The sequence below is a fragment of the Neovison vison genome, chromosome 6 (genome assembly GCF_020171115.1).
Source record: "Neovison vison isolate M4711 chromosome 6, ASM_NN_V1, whole genome shotgun sequence".
Classification (NCBI taxonomy): domain Eukaryota; kingdom Metazoa; phylum Chordata; class Mammalia; order Carnivora; family Mustelidae; genus Neogale; species Neogale vison.
The window spans coordinates 93199722-93225469 of record NC_058096.1 but is presented as its reverse complement, the minus strand read 5'-3'; the positions used below and the strand labels follow the sequence as shown (position 1 = coordinate 93225469).

The following is a 25748-nucleotide window of genomic DNA, read 5'->3' as shown; positions in this document are numbered from 1 at the left end:
CTTTTTTCTCCATGATGTAAATAACCCCTTGTAAATGGCACCCAAGTCAAGATACAGATTATTACCAACATTACAAAAACTCAAGGGTGAGCTGATGATTTCTTAATCATTAGCCTCACAAACTGAGCACTATCTTGATTTCTATCACCACAGATTATTTTTTTCTTATTTTTGAACTTCAAATAAATGAACTTTATATAAAGCCATCTTTGGTATCAAACTTCTTTCATTCAGTAGAAATTTTGTGAAACATACACACATTGTGTGCATGCTAGTTTATTTCTTAATGTCTGTGTAGTTTTCTATTGTATAAATGTACTATAATGTGATTTTCCTTTCTATTCTTCAGGGAAATTACTTTAATTTGAATGGAGAGATTTGATTTCAATTGTTTTAAGGAACTTTCCATTTCAAGTTTTGCTCCTATTTCTAGGTGGGTCTTTCAGACTTCCTAATGGAAAGCCTGTCACATTTAGCAAGGTCTCTATTCTGTTTCTCTTCTGACTTTGAGTAGCTAAAGAATCAGGATTTTAAATTGAGAAACAACATAGCATTTCCATTTTTATGCAGACACATTTGTTGATATTATTCTTGATAATTATAATTATTATTATGGACTGACCGTAGCATAAAAATGTCTGCCATTTTAACCAGCTCTTTCTAGAGCAATCGTCCAGCTTTGATAGTGTTAAAATACCACAAAAAGAGGGAGAACAAAAAGAGCAGTTCTGTTTTACAAAGAAAAGAAAAAAGAGGCAGCAGACGGCTGCAAACTGTTACTTTTGAGAGAGGGTATGCTAATTTATTTTGATCAGAAGTGATTTGATGCTTCAGTTCTGTTGCGTGGATGTATAAGAGAAACTGCTCCCATTTTTAAAGATATTTTTCTTGGTCCACTTCAGCATAATGAACAATTGCTTCTTGGCATTTTAGTATGTAGAAAGAATCTAGATTTTAAGGCTATTCGAGGTAAATTTCAACTACATAATAGTGACTTCTAGTGGAGTTTTAATAGTTTAGAAGAAGAACTACAAGGTCCCAATCCAATCTTTTCCCTGTTATGCTAATTTAAAGATAGTGTCCAGCTCTATTTCACTGTATACATTTTAACAGCCCCCTTTATTGTGCAAAAGGAAGACAAGTATAAGATGGTGAATTTGATAGGAAGCAGTGAAGAAGTAATTTTGGCTCCACTTTTTTGGTTAACATGTTAAAGCATCCAATGATATTAAATATCAATAGTGAAATTGCCTATAAGAGAATTTATGAGAAAACCTAAAAATAAAGAGGTGAGTATAGTGAAATAAAATCTTTAACTCACCAGTTTTGCTCAAAGCAGTCAGTTCTCCTCAAATACATGTTTCCTCACCCTCCTCATCTTCTTTGTCTTCATGGGTGGGAGGCAGAGAGGTGGAGACATCATGAAGCCATTGAGGTGGGCTCTTGAATAGAAGGACTGGAAACCTTACAAATTCTAATTCTTCTTCTTCTTCTTCTTCCAGCTCACCATCATCTAAGGCTAAGGGCACACAGAAAAATGCCTGAATTCACCATCCTGGTTAAAAGAAGGAAAAACGGAGCAGGGGTTGATGAGAGAAATGAGAGAGTTTGAACCAGACAGCCAGGGCAGTGGGTGACTGGAAGGTACAACTCTTTGAGAAGGCATTTTTGAAGACTTGTACATGCAGGTGAAAAGCAGCAAGCACCAAGTTGAAACCGCAGCAGATTGAACAAAGGGAAAAAGAAGAGCTCAGTCTGTGCAGACAGAAAGGGGAGGTCAGGTTGAGTTAAGGGTATGTGGTCTCCATTGTTCTCCAAGAACAAGATGAGGGTTGAAGTAGTTTAGAAGAGATAATAACAAAATTCTTCACAGCGACTTACACATGCAAGTTTTTCCATCACTTCCAATTCTGCAGCTTTCTCCATAGGGATAATCCTATGCCCCCACTGAGTTCATACACAGCTGGTCAGAGACTATGCTGACATGTAGACACTCAACCACATCTAGGAAAATTTAAACAATGCCAGTTTTTAGGTGTTGAGAGATAAAATAGACATTATAAACTCACAGGCATACTTGTATTCCCCTCGTCACCTTTATTAGTCAATAACATGGTTTTGCCATATAGAAGACATTGTCCCCAAATTCTTCCTCAATTATACCCTGCCAATTATTTTTCTTCCACTTATTTCCAAGTTTAATATAGTTCATCTACATAGACAAGTTCTTCCTGAAACCTTGATTGCAAGATTTTGATGAAGGATTTACAACTTAAGAGAAAGTCAATGATCTGAGTGTATCACTTTATAGAATGTTCATTACTCTTGAATTACTCAGTATCTATGATGAAGCATTTATTTCATGTGTAATGCTGTACAAGGCTTGTAGAGAATTTTAAGATGGAAGAACCCCGGTCCTTGATCTCATTTGACTTACTGATGATGTGTGTCCACATCTGAACCCAGACTTTGGTCAATGTGTTAATGATACTAAAATATCATTTACCAAGCTGAGTTTCTAAGTTTTGCTTCAGATTTTGGATACCTTTTCCATTTGGATATGTGTACCCAAGTATGTACATTCACGCCATACAATCATCTCTTGGCTCACTGTACTTAAAAGCAGATGGTACGTGAAATTCAATTTTTTTTTGGCCCCGTTAATTGGATGGAATGTGGTAAATGGTAATATACTCTACTGTGTTTAGAATATATAGTTTTGTATTCTTTGCTGTTATCCACATTGCAAAGCTGGGGAGCTTGGCTATCTATATGAAGAAACATATCTATCATTCTCAAAAGAATGCAGTAATTTGTTTCTTTAAGCAAAGAAATACTATTCTCTCTGAGGCATTAAAACCTTCATACATAATTTTATTGTTATTGAAATGGATATCAATTCTCTAACCTTTACTTTTATTTAAAAAAAGTTGGTTCAAAATAATGGTAATAATGATCATAAATGAAATTAAAAGGTTGTGTATTTAAGATAAACTTTAAGAAATAAATTAGAGCAATGACTTACATGAACCATTCTTAATAGTATAAAAAAGGAGACTTGATACTACTCACTGAATTTCCCATGATATTTATATATCATATATATATCATATATTATCATATATCATACATATCATACATCATATATCACACATATCATCATATATCATACACATACATCTAAATCACACATATATATGATTAAGAAATCATCTGAAAGGAAGTGAACCAATTTTAACAAATAAGTTAGAAGATTATAAAATGATCCATCTTAAAACTTACATTATCTAGATTAATATCAGATACGTAAAGGATTCCAGTATGGATTTGGACTATGGCTCATGAATTGGCAATCCTTTTACTATGACTCCTTAATTAAAATGACTTTCAGGAACCAACTTTAATTCCAGTGAAGTTTGCCCTGAGTGATTCCTATGGCAGTGTGCTATGGCTTGCCCAAATCTCTCACTTGTCTATATGTATTAAATTAGGTAAAAGGGATTATGGGCCAATGAATATTATGATAATAATAATTACTTTTAGTGGAGTGATTTTTTGATGTCAATCACCATACTAGTCACTTTACATTTATTACTTTACTTGATTTACCCACTAATCCCATTATTGTCTTCACTTTACTGATGGGGACCTGAGGCTCAGACCAGTTAGGTCACCCAAGTTCACACAATAGTAAATGGTAGAACCACATAAAATCCAAGTGCCTTTAGTGTCAGAATCTTCCCTTTCCTCCCCTAACCCTTGGCCTCAGATATTCTTCCTGCATGGATTGGCCGGTCACATAATGATTTCATGTTAGATCTCAGGAATTTACCATCATATCTGCCACCATCAGAACTGATAAAGCGCTCCTGACATCGACATTTATAGCATCCTAAATAGCTGATGCAGAGTTGGGTACAGCAGGCTTCTCTACTCTCACATTCATCAGGCTCTGCAGAGAACAAGGACATTTCTGTTATTTAAGAGTTAGGAGTTGAACCAACCAAGAGAAGTGCCCATAAGCCACACTTTCAAGTTCCAACTGCTCTCCTAATCATTTTCTGTTTCTCAGGTTATGCAGTACAAACATCAAAGAAACTATAACACAAAAAGACTGAGGCCCACATTTGGATTTATGGTTCTTGCATGCTTCTCCTATGCTTGTTTATTTTTAAAATATGTAAATAATCTCCAAATGCATTTATAAGCCCAGGAAGAGAGGTATCTTCTATTTTCCCAGTTTAAAAAGCAATCTGACTGAATCAACAGAGAACCTGCAGAACAACAACAACAAAAACAACTTTAGAAGAGCCAAAAAATTCCAATTAGTGAGCATTTCATAGCTGCAAAGAGGAGGTAGTCTTAGCCTTTGTAACGTGTTAGCTCTTCTAGAACTTCAGAAGAAAGAGCATTCCCAAGCAAAAGGAATCCATGAGATTGGCAAGAGAAGGGGTAACTATAATTCAGACAGAGGGCAGAAAATAACTGTAAATATCATATTTTAAATGATGGAATATTTCAGGGCATTTGCTTGAACTCTTTGATGATGCTTTGACTCGATGGATGAGTGGAGTCGGGGGGGGGCGGTTTATCATCACCAGTGACACCATTATCCCGGCATGTCCTATCAGATAAACACTTTTCTAAGTGATGGTCTTTAAGTCTCCTTTGACACCACTACTCTAGAATTCTACAATCCTGAATGTTGTTTCCTAAGACATAATTGCCTGGAGGAAAATAAACATGCACCAGAAGGTGTAAAATTGAAAGCTTACAGCTACAAAATAATTTTGTGGTGATCATTTCTAACATAATTGGCTAAGGAGTAGGGACAGACTCTTTGCCCCCTTTTTCCTTAGGTAGACACTTGGGTTGTCTGGTCAGGATTTTTGGCTATCCTTGGTTCAGTTTGACTCCCTCTGTTTGTTGAGCTGTAAAATTGAGTAGCCTGCAGCCCTGACTTTACTAAATTTCACTGTTCTGTAACTACATGAACAGCTGCAGATATAAAAGTTCAGTGTCTCAATTAACCTTGGAAAGGGTACCAGTGTAAGAAATGCAGATAAGAAAAAAAGAGAGAGAGAAAAATGCAATCAATCAGCCAAGGTGAAGGGTCACCATAAAATATCTAAATGAGGGTCATTTGGACATAAAACACTCTTCCTCCTGCCAAATGTCATAAGTAGTGCTGCTCACAAAATTCTAGATGATATTTTTGCCTTTTTTAAAATATTAAACCTTCCTTTGTCCTTTGATTAAGGAGCATGGATATAGGGAACCAAAACTCTCTTTAAAAACTCAGTTTCATTTCATCTAAAACATTGTCCTTTACGGTTTTTTTCTTTTTTTCTTTTTCTTTTTTTTTTTTTTTTTTTTAATTTCAAGATTTTTTTAAAGTCTTCTCAGGTACCACTAGAGCCTTTAAACATCCCGGTCTCAGGATTCCCTGTTCTCAACTAGCAAGGAGCAAAACCACATCATATAACTGGAAAATTAGTTCCTCAGTCTGACTATCATTTTATGATCCATTTTGAATTCTTCTATTATCATTTGTGTGGGGTTATTTCTACCTTGTCTAATCTATAACACTCTCAGTCTGGAACTCACCTGAAACTCCATCCTCTCTACCCCATAAGCCTTTCTTAAAATGCCTTTTCTCCTCAACTTTTGCATCACCGGTTTTCCAAATTTCTTGACTTTTTTTTTAAATCTTATTTGGTGAGATTTTGCATGCTTATTTTTCCCGTTTGATTTTTCTCATGTCTATTCTTTCCTACACAGGTCAATATGCCAGATATAGCAATGTAACAGAGAAATTCACCTGTACATAAAAATTGAGCCCTAATAAAAAACAGAACATCAATTGTAACCAAGCAAAACAATTTGACATTTTAGCTCTAATTTCAGAAAAGCATCAAAAGTAAACCATAAAAAAACTTGAGTTCCTGTATTTGTTCTTCATATATAACCACTGAATAAAGCTCCAAAGGTTAGAAATTAAGAAAAAAAAATTTTCTAGGGGTGCCTGGGTGGCTCAGTGAATTAAGCGGCCAACTCTTGATTTTGACTCAGGTCATGTTCTCAGGATTATGGGATCAGTCACTGCACTGGGGGCCCCAAGGGTGGGAGTGGGGGAGTCTGCTTGAGATTCTCTCCCTCTCCCTCTGCCCCTCCCCCTGCTTATGTGCTCTTTCTAAAATAAATAAATCTTAAACAAATATTTTCTAATAATTGCCAATTATTAAATGTAGTGATCTTATTGCTGGTCAGATGTTCACATTTTAGAAAGTTGCCTTTCAAATTATATTAACACATCTCTAAGTTTTAGCCCTAATAAAATTTGCATTTGGGTAAGGCTGAACATTTACAGATTGGATGACTGATTTTCACATTTATTTGTATATTCAAATATATTTTAAAAAGTTAATCTTGAAATAAGCTAAAAATTATTTAATTTCCTTTATGCATGAATGTTTTTACAAAGCATCCATGGCTTTAATCTGTTCTCAGGCAAATAAACAAAGTATGCATATGTATACTCTGAACAAATCATTGCCTTTACTCTAATGAATATTTGGACTTAAGGAATGTGTATTATTTATTGTTAGAAGTGAAATAAACTTGAGCCATAAACAACATAACATCATATTGACTGCTGAAATATCGTAAGTATGCACTACTTCACATTTTGACCCTGGCAGATGTTCTTTTTTTTTTAGCTATAAATAAAAGCTTTACTGAATTGTACTTTTCAAAGAATAAGGAAAGACCAGGTTGTAAGTTGCAGAGGTTTAGCAAAATTCCTGTTTCTCTTATTCAATAGTCAAAATAGGAAGATAGGTAAGAAGGAAGAAAGGGAGGGAAGGAGGGAGGAAAGAAGAAAGCCCTTTATATTTTTCAGAGATAAAAACATTAGCAAGATAGAAAAATATAAACCTATTTTTCATTACATAAAAATTGGCAGGGGAAGCAACTGGTTTCCTTAAGTTAACCACCATAGACTGGGAAAAATGCAGAAAACAATGTTGGATCAAGAAATACATATAATGACATTGTTTTGGTTAAATAATTTATGAAGCCAGAATACTTCAAGATCACTTTAAGCTCACTCTGTCACATTATAGTGCAAATAAATAAATAAATAAATTCCAAATACTTAGAACTCAGAAATTCACCTCTTCTTTTATGATACTTCAATTTGTCTCTAATCATATTGAGTAGTACGAAATGGTCAAAGATTTTTCAATAATCATACTAAGATTTTTAAGAATGGTGACTTAAAGTATCAAAAAAGAAAACAAGCTAATATGGTATCAGAATTCCTGAATAATGGCAAATCACTTTAAGGGCTTATAGGTCCTCTCTGAACCAAAACACATGGTAATACAATCTATCCCTATTTTTAGCAGATATTTTTTTTCTTAGAAGCTCTAGATTAAACATTTCATATGGAACAATATTAGGGTGGAGTTTATTCTTAGTTTCCCATATGATAAAAGTTCTAATAATATGTTGGAAAAGTTATACACTAAGAATGGGTTTGAATTTGGATTTCCAAAGAATAATATCTTTTAAAGTTTTCTTTTGGAATGTAGCTACTTGCCATATCAAAGTTGAACATGCACCCAAATCATCATCAAGTTAAAAATCAATGCACATTGTTTAGTTTCTGCTTGAGGTAGAGTAGGGTATGTGTGTTGTTTGAATTACAAATTATATTACATGGTTTGGTAGGCCTTGCAATATTTTCATGACATAAACTATTAAATCCATATATTTTTTTAGTGTGTTTCAAATATCCTTTAACTTCAAAGTAACTGTCTAAAGGTAATGATGTCTTCTGTCAAGTAATCTTTGTTTTGCATTTGTCCAGTAGCCAGAGATACCATTCCATTTACCTCTTGCAATTTTCATATTACAATTGTAAGTATGTATGAGAGAGGAAAGGGCTAAATGAATCCTGGGCAAATTCTGAAGATGACATTTATCATACATTATCTATGCCTGCTTTCCCATCTGAATTAAGCTGGTGTCTACGGTTGCAGGAAAAATCCCCCCACCCCCCTGCCCAAGTACACATTCACAATGATGAGAACAACCATGATTGTTCTTTTCACAGCTATTGACAATTTCCAATACAAACCCTTTCCAAAACAAACAAAAGAGAGTTATTAGCATAACAACAGAGAAACCTGAATATCTGTCAATAATGGGTACATTCTCTGTTAAGAGGATGACAAACTTTATTGGAAATTTATCAACACACTACACATAAAAATAAAAGTCTAAGAACTATTAGTCATTGTAAATGACTATACCACATTGAAATACTAATAAACCTGTAAATAATGTTAAATTGATGAAGTGATACAGAAAAGTAATGAGTCCACCAGTGGTTATTACACTCTTGTTGAAAGACAGTTACCTCGGGAATTCATAGTATTTCTAGGATATTAAAAAATATGCATATTGAATCAATGATCAGAACGCAAATAGGTTGTATGCCAATTGACACATCTGTTCTCCAGCTAATGGTATGTTATTATCTGTCCTTTTTAGAGGCTATAAGTACATGAAAATACTGTTAAAAATAGCTTTAGAACAAAAGCAGGAACACAAAAGCAATGAATGAGCTGATCATATGTAACTAGTATCATGCTGATGTGCTAATCAGCTTTGATGCTCATGAGCATCGCTCACTATATAAACATACGATTACTTTGAAAAACAATTTGCTGATCCCAGTACATGCTACTAATTGGAAGCATTTGGGGGGACTTACGTCTCATCATATGGATACCAACTGTCCTGGGCACACAGGCACTATAACCCATCATATTCTTATGAGGAAATGAGAAATAAAGAATGCTTCGAGTCAATGTTAAAATACGGAATTGGGGGGTTGCCTTGGTGGCCCAGTTGGTTGAGCATCCAACTCTTGATTTCAGCTCAGGTCACGATCTCAGGGTTGTGAGATCCTGTGCTGGCCTCAGGTTCTGCGCTCTCGGTACAGAGTCTGCTTGTCCCTTTCCCTCTGCTCTTCCCCCTGCTCACTCTCTTCTCAAATAACTAAATAGAATCTTCTAAAAATATGGAATTTGGGTACTCTGCTATTTTCACCATTGACCACTATTGTTCTTCATTTTTGTTGCTTGGACTCTTCTTAATGAGAGTGTCCACATTGGTTCTTTCCTTACATTCTTAACACCTGAAGAAGAGAGACAGAAAAGAACAGGGTGAGGCCGCTTGTGACTGTGGCACTCCTTGAAGGTCTATACTACCATTCAAACTGCCTAGATATCTGCCATAGTTCCTGTACAGTAATAGCACAGACCCTCCCTGATCCCCAACCTCTACTCTACAGTAGGCAGCTGTCTTATGTGCTCCCAGAGCATGCAGGGCCCACCCCTGTCATTGTGCTCCTCCTCCTGTGCCATCATCATCTTCCATTACTGAACTCATAACAGATGTTCTTTTTTTTTTTTTAAAGATTTTATTTATTTATTTGACAGAGAGAGATCACAAGTAGGCAGAGAGGCAGGCAGAGAGAGAGAGAGGAGGAAGCAGGCTCCCTGCTGAGCAGAGAGCCCAATGTGGGACTCGATCCCAGGACCTGAGCCGAAGGCAGCGGCTTAACCCACTGAGCCACCCAGGCACCCTCATAACAGATGTTCTAAAATGGGTTTTAAGTGATTGAATAAACAAAAGAAGGATTATGCTAATCAAGTTATTATTGAAAATAAGAACCCCTTTGGGTTTAGAAACAGTTACTTTAGCACAGAGGAAAATTAGAAACCTAAAGGAAAGATTGAAATAATGAAGAGAACTGATATTTTTACAATACGTTAACATATACTCTTTAGGGAGACATTTTAAATTTGGGGTCATATTCTTGTTATTTCCTGTGGACAATGTAGTTCTAGGACTGCTGATGGTAATTTAATTTAAATATAAATTACACTGTTATAACCTTATTAAAAAATGCATGGAACTAAAAAGTGCATACTTACATCTATAATTGCCCATTAGAAGTAAGCTGAGATTTTGTGTTCTTGATACAGGTGTAAATAATTCTTCAACCAACTTACTTTAAATATATATATACTTAAAAAAAACTTTAAAAAATGATCCTTTTAGTTTCTCACAGTAGTAATCGTTACTACTCAACATATTAAATATACGTTAAATATGTATAGAATTTAAGTTCAACTATACACTGCTTGATAATTTGGGGGTAGGGCTTAACCATGCTGGATCTGTAATCTTCCCATTTCTAATCACAAAATAGTAACAGTTCATTTATTGCACTCCACGAAGATTTAATGTTTATGTTATACAGGGTTTGAGAGCCTCTGAGGAGAAATTATAGAAGTCCAAAATATTGTTTTCCTAGGGAAAAGGTAGGACAATCTTTTCCTAGAATGTACTTTTATCTGAAGGACACCTAATTCATTCTTAAACATCACCATGTTCTGAAAACACTTACTCCACCTACAGGTTTTGAAGCAACTCAAAACACCAGTTTTCACCAAGAAAGTTTTCTATGTCAGTTAGTAAATATTGAGGTCTGGTGAGAGCTACATAAAGAACTTAGCCAAATAGTCACATAAGGGAAATAAATGTAAAAATATACTTCTACCAAATGTATTCAACTCTGGGGCAAATTGCTTTCCCAAGTAAATTCTGCAGAAAGCCTGTACCTCATAAGTCATTAGCAATAATGGCCCCCTCTTTCATGATAACGGAAAAAGCACAGTCAGATTGCAAGAGATTTTATTTTATACACTTGTAAGGTATACTCATCTCCTAAACCCCTGACTGCATTGAAAAGTCAAAATATTAATAAGAAAGAAAAACCCATCCACATTTCTGCTTGAAAGGACTCCTCAGGGCACTGGGAGAAAAGATTCACTTAGAAGTTGTATCCTAATTAGTAGTTAATTCTTCTCCCCTGTCTTATTTAGTTTGCTCTTTAAAAGACAAATATCAGCATAGCAAAACTGCCTTGTCTTTAAGCAATAGAAATAAACCATCAGGCCTCAAAGCTACATTAACAATCCAAGCATTAAAGAAACATAGCATTTTGTGCAACGGAAGAGAATGGAGAATTTAGTGACCTTAAGAATGTCTCTTCATGAGAAATCTTAAAGAAGAACACACAATTATTTATTCTATCACTATCATTATTCTTCTTCCTTGATTAAATTGATAAGTAGATATACAACATAGACAAACACATGAGAAAGTTGAAAGGACAGTGTGTTTGGAGCCTAAAGACCCCAGTTCAAGTCTCAGAGCTGGCACTTATTAATTTTGTGTCATTGAGTTTTTGTCTTTGACATTGAATTTATAGTTCCCTAAGGTGTGAACTGGGAAGAGCATCTTTGGAACTGAAACTGGAAATCAGCAATTCTGTTTGGGGCCTGCCAAGTTTGTAATGTCTTTCAGTCAAGCAAGTGGAGATGTTGAATACATATTTTGATATATTCACATGTAGTTAAAGGAACAAGAGAAATGAAATATAAGTTGGACATTGAGAGAGGGGGCAGGGATATAATATATTTAATATATTTATATATTATTATATATTCAATATATTTATATTTAACATATTTATAAAATTTAATATATATATATAGCTCTTTTTATAAGAGATATATTAAATTGCATAACTGAGGCAAGGTGAGGAAAGACTAAGGTTAGATGACAAGGATCATTTTGTTTTGAGAAAAAAGAAGGAGAAGGGTAGAGGGATGAGCCAGTGAAAGAGAATGCAGTGAGAACGAGCATAAGAATGCAGTGAGAAGAGGCGTGCTGGAAATGAACAGAAGCAGGAAAGGGAGAAGGATGATGGGAAACGTACGCATTAGAGTATCCAATGTGTCAGGTGTGGTACTTCAAGACTCCTTGAGTTTTACATTGGAGCTATTAGTGTTCAATAAATATTGCATAACAGAGATGATGAAGGTAGGCAGACTTTTCACAAAGGATAGCTGTGGGTCCAGAAGAGCCCCAAGTCACAAGGCCTGAGACAGTCCTTGCTATCTACATTGTGGTTTATTATGCCGAATGTTTTCTATCAATTCTGGGCCCTTGTTTCCTCAAACTGCAATGAGGGTGTTAGACTTCTAAGATCCCACTCTCTCCCCCTCCCCGCCCCGCCCACAAGCTTACTGGATCTGTTTATTCTTTTTTTTTTTTTTAATTTAATTTTATTTTTTCAGTGTTCCAAGATGCATTGTTTATGCACCACACCCAGTGCTCCATGCAATACTTGCCCTCCTTACTACCCACCACCACTCACCCATAGCCCCCATAACCCTCCCCTCCAAAACCCTCAGTTTGTTTCTCAGAGTCCACAGTCTCTCATGGTTTGTCTCCCCCTCTGATTTCCCCCAACTCCCTTCTCCTCACACCTTCTCCCAATGTCCTCTGTGTTATTTCTTATGCTCCACAAGTAAGTGAGACCATATGATAATTGACTCTCTAAGATCCCACTCTTACCCACCCCCATGGAAAACATTTTCAGGAGCTTCTGCTTTGATAATTTATTCAATGTGGTTCTTTTTTTTTTTTTTATTCTTGTTTAATACTTATAAAATGCTACACATTTTGTGGGCTTCTTTTGCTGCCACTTACTGGAACTCTGCTTTCCATCAGCTTCCAGCTCAAAGCCAGGGTGGAAGGCACAAATGAAAGAACCTATTGTGTTCCCACAGCGATGGCTGCAGGGAGCCAGCCCTTCAGCATGCTTATTCATATCTGTAGAAAAAAGATATACAGCAGCTATGTCTTCAGAGCTCAAATTAAGATTTATCTGTAAACTATAAAAATTATCTGAAGTATTCTTTTTTTCAACCCTAGACATCAAACATAACAGTAAAATACCACATAAGTACCATATTTGCAAGTAAACTGCTAATGATATTGATTTAAATGTTGGTCTAATGCTCTCAAACGCTTCTATCTATGAGAACCTACTAATATTTATTAAATTGGGAGAAAGAAAAGGAAATAACTAAAAAATATACTCTATCTTTTCCCTAATAATACAGGTAGAAGTCATTGTAATTTGCCTTTGGAAATACACATCACATTCTCCTTTCCTCTTAAATATTTATTTATTTATTTATTTGAGAGAAAAGACACATACACACATAAATGGAGGGAGGGGTAAAGGGAAAGAATCTTTAAGCAGACTCTCCCTGAGCACAGAGCCCCACGTGGAGCTCCATCTCATGTCACATGAGATCATCTGAGCTGAAACTAAGAGTTAGACACGGAATCAGTTGAGCCCCTCAGATGCCCCATCAAATATTACACATTCTTAACCAAAAATAGTATCTCCCTGATTTAAGGTAAACAGGACATGTGGACAAGGGAGAATTGGGGTCTTCATATGTAGCAATCCATGGCGTATGCTCTACCTGAATGCCATGGGGCAGTGCCATTTAAAAAAGAATGCCCTCTCTTTCTCCTGACACTGAGAGCCAGTTCCATTCAGTGCAACTTCTTTCTATAACTCAAGTAGTCTCTGCTCCCTCCCTTCATGTCGCTAGGTCTCAACATCATTTTTCCTGACTCATACTTCCTCCTGTACTATCCTGTGTGTCATCTCCACACATATCTATATATATATGTATATATTTGTCAATTCTCCACAAATATTTGGTAAGATCCTATTCTGTGCCAGAAAAGTTAAGCAAAAGCTATGTGAACAGAGGACCAAAGCAGAAATGTTTTCTGTCAGAAAAGTATATGAACACAATCAACAGAAAATTGTATCTTAGTTTTGGTTTAAAGAAAAAAAGAAACAACTAAACAGTAATTTTTTTTTGAAGATTTTATTTATTTATTTGACAGAGAGAGAGAGAGTGAGAGAGGGAACACAAGCAGGGGGAGTGGGAGAAGCAGGATTCCTACAGAGCAGGGAGCCTGATGTGGGGCTCCATTCCAGTACCCTGGATCATGACATACGCCAAAGGCAGACGCTTATCAACTGAGCCACCCAGGTGCCCCTAAACAGTAATTTTTGTATCTAATTCTTTTTCAGTTTCTCAAAGTGTTTATCCATCTCATAAGTCAGAAAATATTTTGGTATTTTCATAATTAATCCAAATAAACTCTTTCTCATTTCATGAAAATGTCATGATAAAAATGAAGGATTCTGTGATTTCTCCAAAGTTAATAAAACAAAGACTGTCCCACAGGAATGATTTCAGTTATTAGCTCTGGTTATGGAGTAATTTGTCACTTTCATCTTTGAATTGAAATATGTCTGTTTTGCTATTTCTAGGAAAAAGAAATATGTAACCTTGTATTTATAGTTTCTTTCTTTTTGGTTTTAATTATTTCTAACTTCTGAGAACACTCATTTGCACATACTTGCATTTCAAAGGTTATCCCCCACCTTCTGTAGGCTATAATAAAAAAAACTCCCTGTGTAGTTATGGAAGATTTTGAATATTAATTCTGGAATTCACTTCATAATGAGAAACAGAAAACAAAAGGCATTAATTCTGAAATTATACCAGACCATTTTTTTGGTAACTAAAAATTTCACCGAGTTTTCATAGTTTCATAAAAATACCTTTCAGAACAATCAAATAAGAATATAAATGTTCTTTTTAAAGCATAAATGAAAACATCTTTCTCCTAGCTGTTCTGACTATTCAAAACTGAATTACCACAAAATATCAAACAATTACACAATTAAGCCATCAGTTTCAACCTCCTACCTCCACAGGCCTTTTTGTCGTTAGACAACTGGTACCCTGGGCAACAGACACACCTGGTCACACCATTCTCATTCTGACAGATATGGGCACATCCATTCCCACCTGTGCAGGGATCCATCTCTGAAAGCAATTAAACAGTGAAAGTTTATAATTCATTAACTTCAGAAAGATATACAAAGTGGAAGTGTGGAGAAGGTAAAGAGGGAACTGGGACCATGGGGTTTCTCATATAAAGACTGTAAGGACTCTGGAAAGTCTTTTCTCACACTCAGATGGAACTAATTCCACAAAAAATTTCCCATTTTGTGATTTCAACTCCAAAATCTAAACAAATATAAACATGGATCAGGGCCAAAAGGAGAATTACTTGAATTCGCTCTTCTCAAAAGCACGGCTTTTGCACTCTGATACCCAAAGTTCAACAGAGTCAGCATGAACTCTATATATCATACCCTTTTTCATTTTCTCCTTCTCTCTCAACCCTCTCTACTCCTTTGGGCATCCTAAAAGGCAAAAACCTCCTCTGGGTTACTTTTGCTTTTGGATGAACAACCACAGTGTGAGGAGAAGTCAGGCTGAAGCAACATGGGAGAGTCTTAGCCATAGCTGTCATGGAGTTGGAATACAGGTCAGATCTTCCAGGCTGAAATGAACCTTTTGTAGAACCTACAGTATAATGCTGAATAGAAGTGGCGTGAACAGACATCCTTAGCTTCTTCCTGATCTTAGGGGGAAAGCCTTCAGGATTCACTATTAAGTGTAATGATAGCTGTGTGTTTTTCACAGGTTCCCTTTATCAGCTTGAGGATGTAGTTTTCTATTTCTAGTTTGTTGAGTTCTTTTATCATAAAAAGATGCTGGATTTTGTTAAGTGTTTTTTTTTTTTTTTTCTGCATCTGGTGAGATAATCATGTAGTTTTTGTTTTAATTCTATTGATATGGTATATAGTATTAATTGAGTTTCAGATGTTGAGCTAACCTTGTTTTCCTGAGATAAATCTTACTGGATCATGGTATATAATCCTTCTATATGTTGTTGGATTTGGTTTCCTAATATTTTGTTTAGGATTTTTACATCTACATTCATAAAATATGTTTGCCTGTGGTTTTCTTTCCTGTGATATGTTTGTCTGGTATTGGTATCAGGGTAATTCTGATTTCAGGGAATGAATTGGGAAGTGTTCTCTTCTCTTTTATATTTTTGAAGAGTTTGTAAAAAATATGGAATAATTCTAAAATATTTGGTATAATTCACCATTGAAACTATCTGGGCCTGAGATTTTCTTTTTGGGGAGCTTCAAAATTATTAATTTTATCTCTTTATGATAAATCTAACTGGATTTTTTACTTTTTTCAGAATCTAATTCCAGCAGTAATTGTCATTCTAGGAATTTGTTCATTTCATCTAAACTATGTAATTTGTTGTGATACAGTTGTGTCTAGTATTACCTTCTCATTTCTCTTTTTAAAAAAAAATTTTCCTAGGGTCAGCAGTGATGTTTACTCTTTCACTTTTGATCTTAGTCGTTTGAGTCTTCTTTCTTTTTCCCTTTGCCAATCTAGCCAAAAGTTTGTCAACTGTGTTGACCTTTTTTTAAAAACAACTTTTGGTTTTATTAATTTTTTCTTGTTTCTCTATCATCTACTTCATTAATTTATATACAAATCTTTACCTTCCTTCTTTTTTTACACTTCCATGTTCCCTTTCTCCTTATGTTACTTCTTACCAGTATGAGCTTTCTAAGAAACTCTTATATTTGAGTAAAACGCACTGCAGAATTAGTGTGTCCCCCAACTTCACACAAAATAAAATTTGATAGACATTTTTGGTTTTGTTTTCTTTATTACATCTGTATGTTTTGTCACAAGTTAAGATACTATGTAGCTACATTAGTAACAGAAATTTAATTCCTTTAATTTATATTGCCCACTACCAACTCTCAGGGCAATGGAATAGATACTTCTCAGAACTCTGGAAAATGAGGGGTCGTTCCCACCAGATACAAAATTACAAAGTAGATTACAGTGATCTTAGATATGTTCTTCTCATTAGCTACTGTCTCTGGGAACCTCTTTTCTAAATGTACTTTAATCATCTATTGCCCTAGTGCCTTCTTGATGCCCAGGTTTCCAAATAAGGTTTACTCCTCCAGAAATTGACTAGATATAACCTCCCTATAGTAAGCCTTACTGCTATCAGAGGTCCCTTTTGTTTCAGGGACTGATTGTAACTGTAGTCTTAAGCCACTTGAATTAAGCATGGAAGAACTATAAAGCAAAACTTCTATAATGTAGAATTTGGTAAAACTTACAATTTTTATTCTCAACTGCAGGACACAGAAGGACATTTAAAAGTAGCATGTGGGACACAAATAATATTTCCAGTCAAATTTATGATGTTTTTTGTGTAGAGTACCCTTTTATAGTAGCACTTAAATAGCACTACTCAAATTTGGCTCATGATCATGAAAGAGTAACCATGATTGGGTTTACCTTCTACCATAAACAACTAAAAAACTAGAGTAAAAATACATGAAACAACTATAGATATTGGACAATAAACAGCACAAGAATGGGAACCCTGAGTGAAGAGAAAAAAAGTAAGCTATATTATTGTTTTGGGTTTTGCTGGAGACCATTTCTGGGTTACAGCTCAGAAATAGAAACCAAAAGAGAGCTCAATGATCCTGCTAAATTAAAGAGACAAATCAGAGCTCATGATTATCAAGGAAATTAGAATTTGTGGAGTGCTAGAAGGGGCAGACAGAGGTGGGGAAGAGAGTGTTATATAGAAAGAAAAAACAAAAACAAAAATACAAAACACTCCAGAAGTCTGTACACTGATCCTCTTGAATCTTTGACTAAATATTATTGCATATCTAGACAGGGTAAATCTCCATGAGGCCAAGCAAGAACAAAGAAGAATTAAGGAAGCTGTAAGCCAAACAATTTCCAAAGCATGCAGAGGGCCAGGAATCAGTTCTTAGCAGCCCGAGTGGGGAAATATTGTTTAACATATTATAGCTTCAGTAAAGATCCCCAAAGGACCATGACTCAATAGTAGAACCAATTTAACCCCAGAGTAAAGTCTATTCTAGATTTACCCTAACATTCAAAACAGCATTTGACAGATCAAACAGATCTGCGAGTAACTTAGCTTGGCATCCAGAAAGAAAATGCAATACTTTTTAAAGGAGAAAACAAGCTAGCATTCAACAATGTAAAATGAATAATGTCCAAAATCCCATAAAAGGTTAATAAACATGTGAAAGTATAATCAAATATAACCCATATTCAGGAGAAAATTCATTTAATAAAAACAGAAATAATAGAGATGATGATATCAGCAGATAAGGACATTAAAATAGCACTATAAATAAATTTAATATGCCTCATGATTTAAAGAAAAATATGCATTTAATGAGAAGAACAATAGAAGGCATAAAAAAAACTATCAAAGGGATCTTCTAGAGCAGAGGGATATAAAATCTGAAATAGAAAGTTCACTAACTGGTATTATCAGCAGATTAAATAATTAGAAAATTATTGAACTAAAAACTTGGCAGTATAAATTATCCAAAATGAAGAGCAGACAGAAAAAAAAGGACTAAGCAATTTAAATAAAGAAGTCTGGTGAGCAATATTAAGCAGAGGATAGCAGGATAGAGGATAGAGGATAATTCAAATTTTGGAAGGGGATTCTCTAGTCAAAGGATTAGGAAAATGACAGTTTAACAAGGCAGAAAACTTTCAGAAAATGACTGTCATGCTATAGCCAGACACCACAGAAAAAAAAAAAATCTGCACCTATAACACCACTGACTGAAGGGAGAACCTAGACTTTCCCCCTCAACAGGCTGTAACTGGGTATTTCTTTTCCCCTTCCCACTGGGGTGACATCAGAGGAGGCAAATCAGAGAGTCAAGATTTCCACCACAATCTGATGATGAGGCCACCCTATCATGATGTCTATGAAAGCCACGTGAGAAGAGTAAAAAGGCACACCTACACCTCCTGGCCAAGTGGTACCAGTAGAGAGCTAGAATTGGATCCTGCACAGAAGTAAGGAGGCATACACTTCCTACTTGTGAGTCATTAGAAGTCAGGTGGTGGTACACTTCTACTCACAGTGAGCAGTAAAAGTGGTTTTCCTCCACCCTCTTTCCCCTTCCAGAGTAGTGTCAAAGGAAAGCATCTAAATATAAGGTTTATATAAGATCCAGAGTCTAGTAACATAATATGCAAGATTTCCAAGCTTCAGTAGAAAATTACTCATTATACCAAGAACTAGGAAGATCTCAAAAAGATTGAAAAAATGAATCAATAAATGCCAACACCAAGATTTTAGAGATGTTAGAATTATCTAAGATTTTAAATAAGCCAACTAAAATTATTTTAATGAGCAATTACAAACATGCTTGAAACAAATGAAAAAATAGAGTCTCAGCAAAGAAATAGAAAATTTGAAGGATAACCTAAAAGAAATTTGAGAAGTGAAGAAGACAACAACTGAAAACCTCAATAGAGGGGCACCTGGGTGGCTCAGTGGGTTAAGCGTCTGCCTTCAGCTCAGGTCATGATCTTGGGGTCCTGGGATCAAACCCTGTGTAAGGCTACCTGCTTAGCAGGGAGTCTGCTTCTCTGCCTCCTTCTGCTCCTTCCCCCAACTCATGTTATCTCTCTCAAATAAACAAATAAAATCTTCAAAAAAAAAAAAAAAAGAGGGTCACCTGGGTGGCTCAGTGGGTTAAGCCTCTGCCTTCGGCTTAGGTCATGATCTCAGGGTCCTGGGATTGAGCCCCATATTGGACTCTCTGCTTGGCAGGATTCTGCTTCCCACTCACTCTGCCTGCCTCTCTGTCTACTTGTGATCTCTCTCTCTCTGTCAAATAAATAAATAAAATCTTTAAAAAAGAGAGAGAGAGAAAGAAAATCTCAATAGATAGGCTAAATATTAGAATGGAGAGGACAGAGAAAAGAATCAGTGAATTGGAAGACAGAGCAATAGAAATTACCCAACTGAACAACAAACAATAGACTAGAAAAAAAAATTTTTTTTAAGAGAGAAAAGAAAGAAACAAAAAGAATGGAGCCTTACAGACCTACAGAAATACAACAAGTGTAAAATATTGTGGCAGTGTTAATATCTTAGAGGCTAAAAGAAATAAGGTGGGGCTAAACATGTGTCCAAAGACATAAAGGTGAAAATTTCCCAAATCTGGCAAAAGATATAAATCTACAGATCGAAGGAATTAAGTAGAGCCCAATCAAATTAAACTCAAAGAAGTCCACACCAAGACACATTCTAATCAAACTTCTGAAAAGAAAAGGTAAAAGAAAAATCTTTAAAGCAGTGAGAGAGAGAAGTAACACTTTATTTGTTAAGAAAAATGTAAAGTAATAGATATTTCATCCGAGATCAGGACGGCTAGGAGAAAGTGAAAACATTTTTCATCTAATGAAAGTAAACAACCCAGAATCTTATATGCAGCAAAATTACTCTTTAGAAATGAAGGGGAAACTGAGACATTCTCAGATAAAGAAAAATTAAGGGAATTTATTACTCGAAATTAACATCTAAAGGAAATTTTCTAAATAGAAATGATTAAAAAGAAACCAATTATAAAATATCAGGGAGAAAAGAGAGCAAAAGTAAGAAAAAATCCAATAAACTTTCCTTTTCCTCTTGAATCTTCTAAATAACACTAAATGGCTGAAGCAAAAATTATAATATTGTTTAATGTGATTCTAGGTGAACACAGAAAAAATATTTGAACAACTATATATATATAAGTGGAGAAAAGTAAAGAGAAAGGATTTTTACTTCACTTGAACTGGTAAAATTATGGCATCAGTAGGTAAGTTAGTTATACAGAATGTAATACCTGAGGGAACCAGTAAACCTATGAAAAGTTATGTAAAGAGATTCCCTCAAAACTGCTATGAATAAAACAAAATGGAATTTTGATAAATGTTAAAGTAACCATAGGAAAACAATATAGAAAAATTTTAAAAACCCCAAAACAATAAACATAAAAAAGAAATAGTAGATAAACAATAACAATAATTACATAAATGTAAATGGCCTTCTATAACAATTAAAAGGTCCAGATTTGAATAATGGGTTAAAAAAATGAACCAGCTGTATAATGTCTACATGAAACTCACTTCAAATATAATGATATAGACAGATCTAAAGTAAAATAATGGAAAATATATATAGCATGCAAAAACTGATCAAAAGAAAGTAGGAGTGGCATTTTTTTTTTTAAAGATTTTATTTATTTATTTGTCAGAGAGAGAGGGAGAGAGAGCGAGCACAGGCAGACAGAGAGGCAGGCAGAGGCAGAGGGAGAAGCAGGCTCCCTGCCGAGCAAAGAGCCCGATGTGGGACTCGATCCCAGGACGCTGGGATCATGACCCGAGCCGAAGGCAGCTGCTCAACCAACTGAGCCACCCAGGCATCCCAGGAGTGGCATATTAATGTCAAATAAAGCCTACCTCAATGCAAAGAAAATTTCCGGAAATGGAAGGGACAATATGTAATAATAAAAGGGTCAATCCACCAAGAAGACATAATACTAGGGACATATGCATCAAACAACAGAATTATAAAATATCTGAAGCAAAATCTGATGGACATGAAGGAGAAAGAGACAAATGCACAGTTATAGTTGGAAATGTCACCACACTTTCACCAATTAATAATGGAACAACTAGACAGAAAACCATCAAAGATAGAAGTCAAGGACAGCATCAACCCACAAGATCTAGTTGACACTCTACTCAACAACAGCAGAATACTCATTCTTTTTGAGTGTCCAAAAAACATATACCAGCATCGATTACATCTTAAGCTATAAAACAAACCTCAAAAATTTTCTAGATTGAAGTTAAATATAAGGTATTCTCTGACCACAAAGCAATCAACTGACAAATTGATAACAGAGATTATAGGAAAATCTCTATACACATGAAAACTAAACAAGTCATTTCTTCTATGTAATCTATGGGTCAAAGAGAAAGTCCCAAGGAAAAATAAAAAAGCATCAGACTGAATAAGAATGAAAATTCAGCATAAAAATTTGTAACAAGGGCATCTGGATGGCTGTCAGTTAAGCATCTGACTTTTGCTCTGGCCATGATCTCAGAGTTCTGGGATCAAGAGCTTGGCATCAGACTCCCTGCTCAGTGAGGAGTCTGTTCTTCTCTCTACCTCTGCCCTCCTCCCCAACCCTGTTTGTGCTCTTTCTTACATGCACTCTCTCTCTGTCAAATAAATAAATTAAATATTTTTTTTTTAAATTGGGGGACAAACCTATAACAGTGCTAAGAGACAGATTCATAGTACAAAATATATCAGAAGAAGTTAAAAGCTCCCACCTCAAGAATTTAGAATAAGAGCAAATAAACCCAAAGTAAGCAGAATGAAGACAATAATGACAGAAAGCAATGAAATTGAAAACAGAAAAAAATAGAAAATATCATTGAAACAAAAAACTGGTTTAAATCCCATATCTTACACAAAAATTAACTAAAACTGGATCACAGACATAAATATAAAACATAATACTATCTTTAAAACACTTTTAGAAAATATAATCTTTATTAATAACCTCTAAAAACTGGAATCAATCCAGATGGAAATGTTTAAGGATATAGATTCATATATAAGATATAGTTCATAGAATACTATGAACTACCGTTACATGCAATAACTTGGATGAATCTTCAGAGAAATATGTTGAATGAAGAAAGCAAATCCATAATGATAATATACTTTTCGATTTTTTTTCTCTAACATTCTTGAAATGTCAACATGATAAAATGGAGAACATACTAGTAGTTGCCTGCAGTTAAGAAGGGGACAGGTGTGGAAGGAAAATGTGGCTAATAATAGGGAACATGAGGGATCCTTGAAGTGATGAAAATGTTCTGTGTCTTGACTGTATCAATACCAATATCTTTGTTGTGATATTGTATTATAATTTTTTAAATGTCATCATTGTAGGAAACTAGACAAACTATATGATATCTCTCCATATGATCTTTTAAAATTTTATGTGAATCTCTAATTATCTCAAAAGAAAAAAGGACCAAAGGTAATAAACAAACAACCCCCCCCAAAACAAATCTGTTAAATGAATGAATATTTTGACTGAACTTCAATCTAAATCACCTCTTATAAAAAACAAGACTAGAGAATTGACTTTACACCTATAACTTTCATTCAATAAACATTGTTTAGGAAAAAAGAGAGAGTGAGAGAAACACCCAAGAGCCTTGATTGTTGAAGGCTTTGACCCCATCAGGCACCAAGTCTAAATGAGGACTGATAGAGTCACCAGTATAAAGCTGTCATGTCAAAATGATTTTTGGGTGTGGACTCTCTCCACTCTGGAGGGTATGTAAGTAGTTTGGAATGAGCTGAGCTCCAAAGGGCTGGAAGGCCTGGTTGCCCAGGGCCCGGAGCAGGGTGTCTGTTGCCAGTCACTCACTCTCTCTCTCTCTCTCTCTCTCTCACACACACACATATACACACACACACTTTAGTGAAAGAAAGCAAAGCCATATGAAAACAAAATGAACAGTTTCAGTGACCAGTGGAAAAAATACTGAAAAGAACATATCATATAACTGGAATCTCAGAATAAAAGAAAGAATTAAAAAATTTTGAAAAAATAGTGACTAAACATTTTTGAAATTTTATGTAAACTTGACCCATATATCCAGGAGTCTCAATGAACCCAAGCGGGATAAACACAAAGAAAACTGAACCATAATACATTATGATCAAATTGATGCAAATCAATGATAAAGAGAAAATTTTGAGGGGCACCTAAGTGGCTCAGTGGGTTAAAACCTCTGCCTTCAGCTTAGGTCATGATCCCAGAGTCCTGGGATCAAGCCCCGCATCGGGCTCTCTGCTCGGCGGGGAGCCTGCTTTCTCCTCTCTCTCTGCCTGCCTCTCTGCCTACTTGTGATCTCTGTCAAATAAATAAATAAAATCTTAAAAAAAAAAAAAAAGAAAATTTTGAGAGTCCAAAGGACAAAACTATATTACCAAAAGAAGAAAAGATAAAAAATAACTCCATATATCTTGTTGGAAACCATGCAAGACAGAAGACAGTGGAACATTTTTAAAAAGCTGAGGGAAAATAAAAACAAACAAATAAACAAAAAATAGAAGTACATACCAAAGTGGATATGACATAAATGGAGAAAGCATAAAGACATTTTCAGAAAAAAAAGAGTAAGCTGAAAGTACTTACCACTACAGGTCAAAACTCAAGAAATGTTGAAAGAAGTCATTCAGCAAATGGACAGCAAATGGAAATGTGAACCTACACAATTGAATAAGGAAAGCAAGGCATTGTACATGTGTGGACAAAAATGGGGCGCCTGGGTGGCTCGGTGGGTTGGGCCGCTGCCTTCGGCTCGGGTCATGATCTCAGGGTCCTGGGATCGAGTCCCGCGTCGGGCTCTCTGCTCGGCGGGGAGCCTGCTTCCTCCTCTCTCTCTGCCTGCCTCTCTGCCTACTTGTGATCTCTGTCAAATAAATAAATAAAATATTAAAAAAAAAAAAAAGAAAGAAAAAAAAAATAAAGATAGTTTTTGTCATTTAAAAATATATCTAGGGACACCTGGGTGGCTCAGTTGGTTAAGCAGCTGCCTTCGGCTCAGGTCACGATCCCAGGGGCCTGGGATTAAGTCCCGCATCAGGCTCCTTGCTTGGCAGGGAGCCTGCTTCTCTCTCTGCCTCTGCTTGCCACTCTGCCTGTTTGTGCACTCTCTCTCTGAAAAATAAATAAAATCTTAAAATATATATATATATATCTAATATATATCTGTAGAGGTTAAAGCAAACAACATAGTAGCAATGTAGCTGTATTTTTTATATATGACAATTCTACTAAGCAGTGAAACATTAGGAAATGCAAGCATATTGTTGTAAGGTTCTAACATTATACATCAAGCAGTAAATAATATTTTCAAGGCAGACTTGATAAGTTAATAATAAATACTATAAATCCTAGAATAACAATATTTTTAAGGAGGTATAACTAATAAAGCAATATCAGAGATAAAATGAGATGTAAAAATCTTTAATTAACCAAGAAGTTAGAAAAGAGGAAAAGGGAATAAAGAATAAGTGAGACAAATAGAAAACAAGTAGCATTCTCACAGATTAAAATCCATATTGAAAATTACACTGGGCGTGGTGCATAAACAATGAATCTTGGAACACTGAAAAAAAAGAAAATTACAAAAAAGAAAATTACAATAAATATAATTTCTCTAAATATTCATATGAGAAAATAAGGATTGGCTGGGTGGCTCAGTCAGTTAAATATCCAACTCTTAATTTTAGCTCAGGTGATGATCTCAGGATCATAAGACTAAGCCTTGCCTTGGGTTCCACACTCAGCGTAGAGTCTACTTGAGGTTCTCTCTCTCCTTTTCCCTCTGCTCCTCCCGTGCTCTCCTTCTTTCTAAAATAAATAAATAAATAAAATCTTCGACAATAACAACAAAAAAAACTGACTTGGGACAAAGGAAGACACAACTATGTGCTATCTACAATAAACACATTAACTATAAAGAGTAAGATATATATTTTAAAGGGGCAAAAATATATACTATGATAATATTAACCAAAAAACTTTAGTGGCTGCATTAGTTTTGCACAAAGTGATTGCAGACAAAGTAGATTAGTATGACAAGAGACATTTCATTCTAATCAGATAATCAATTTTTCAAGAAAACACAAGCCATTTTAAATGTGTATGTAACTAATAACAGAGCTTCAAAATACATGAAGCATAAATTGATATAACTGAAAGGAGTAGATACACCCATACATATAGTTGGAGATTTTAATATTCCTTTACCAATAATAGACAGACTAGGTAAAAGAATAGTAATAGGCCTGAGGCATGACTTAACAACTGCCAAATAACTTAAATTGACATTTATAATAATTTCAGTCAATCATTACCAAATATACAT

The 25748-nt window shown here is 35.2% G+C and overlaps 1 protein-coding gene across 1 annotated transcript in view; it reads right to left on the bottom strand.

The window, feature by feature from the left end:
• The window catches only part of LOC122910098 (EGF-like and EMI domain-containing protein 1), a 176437-nt gene that overhangs the window by 16381 nt on the left and 134308 nt on the right, over nucleotides 1–25748 (bottom strand). The window contains 7 exon segments of the mRNA XM_044254816.1: nucleotides 1322–1519; nucleotides 1882–2004; nucleotides 3833–3950; nucleotides 7994–8068; nucleotides 8071–8144; nucleotides 12640–12762; nucleotides 14739–14858. Of these exon segments, the coding sequence (XP_044110751.1) occupies nucleotides 1937–2004; nucleotides 3833–3950; nucleotides 7994–8068; nucleotides 8071–8144; nucleotides 12640–12762; nucleotides 14739–14858 (578 nt within the window). The 3' untranslated portion in view covers nucleotides 1322–1519; nucleotides 1882–1936.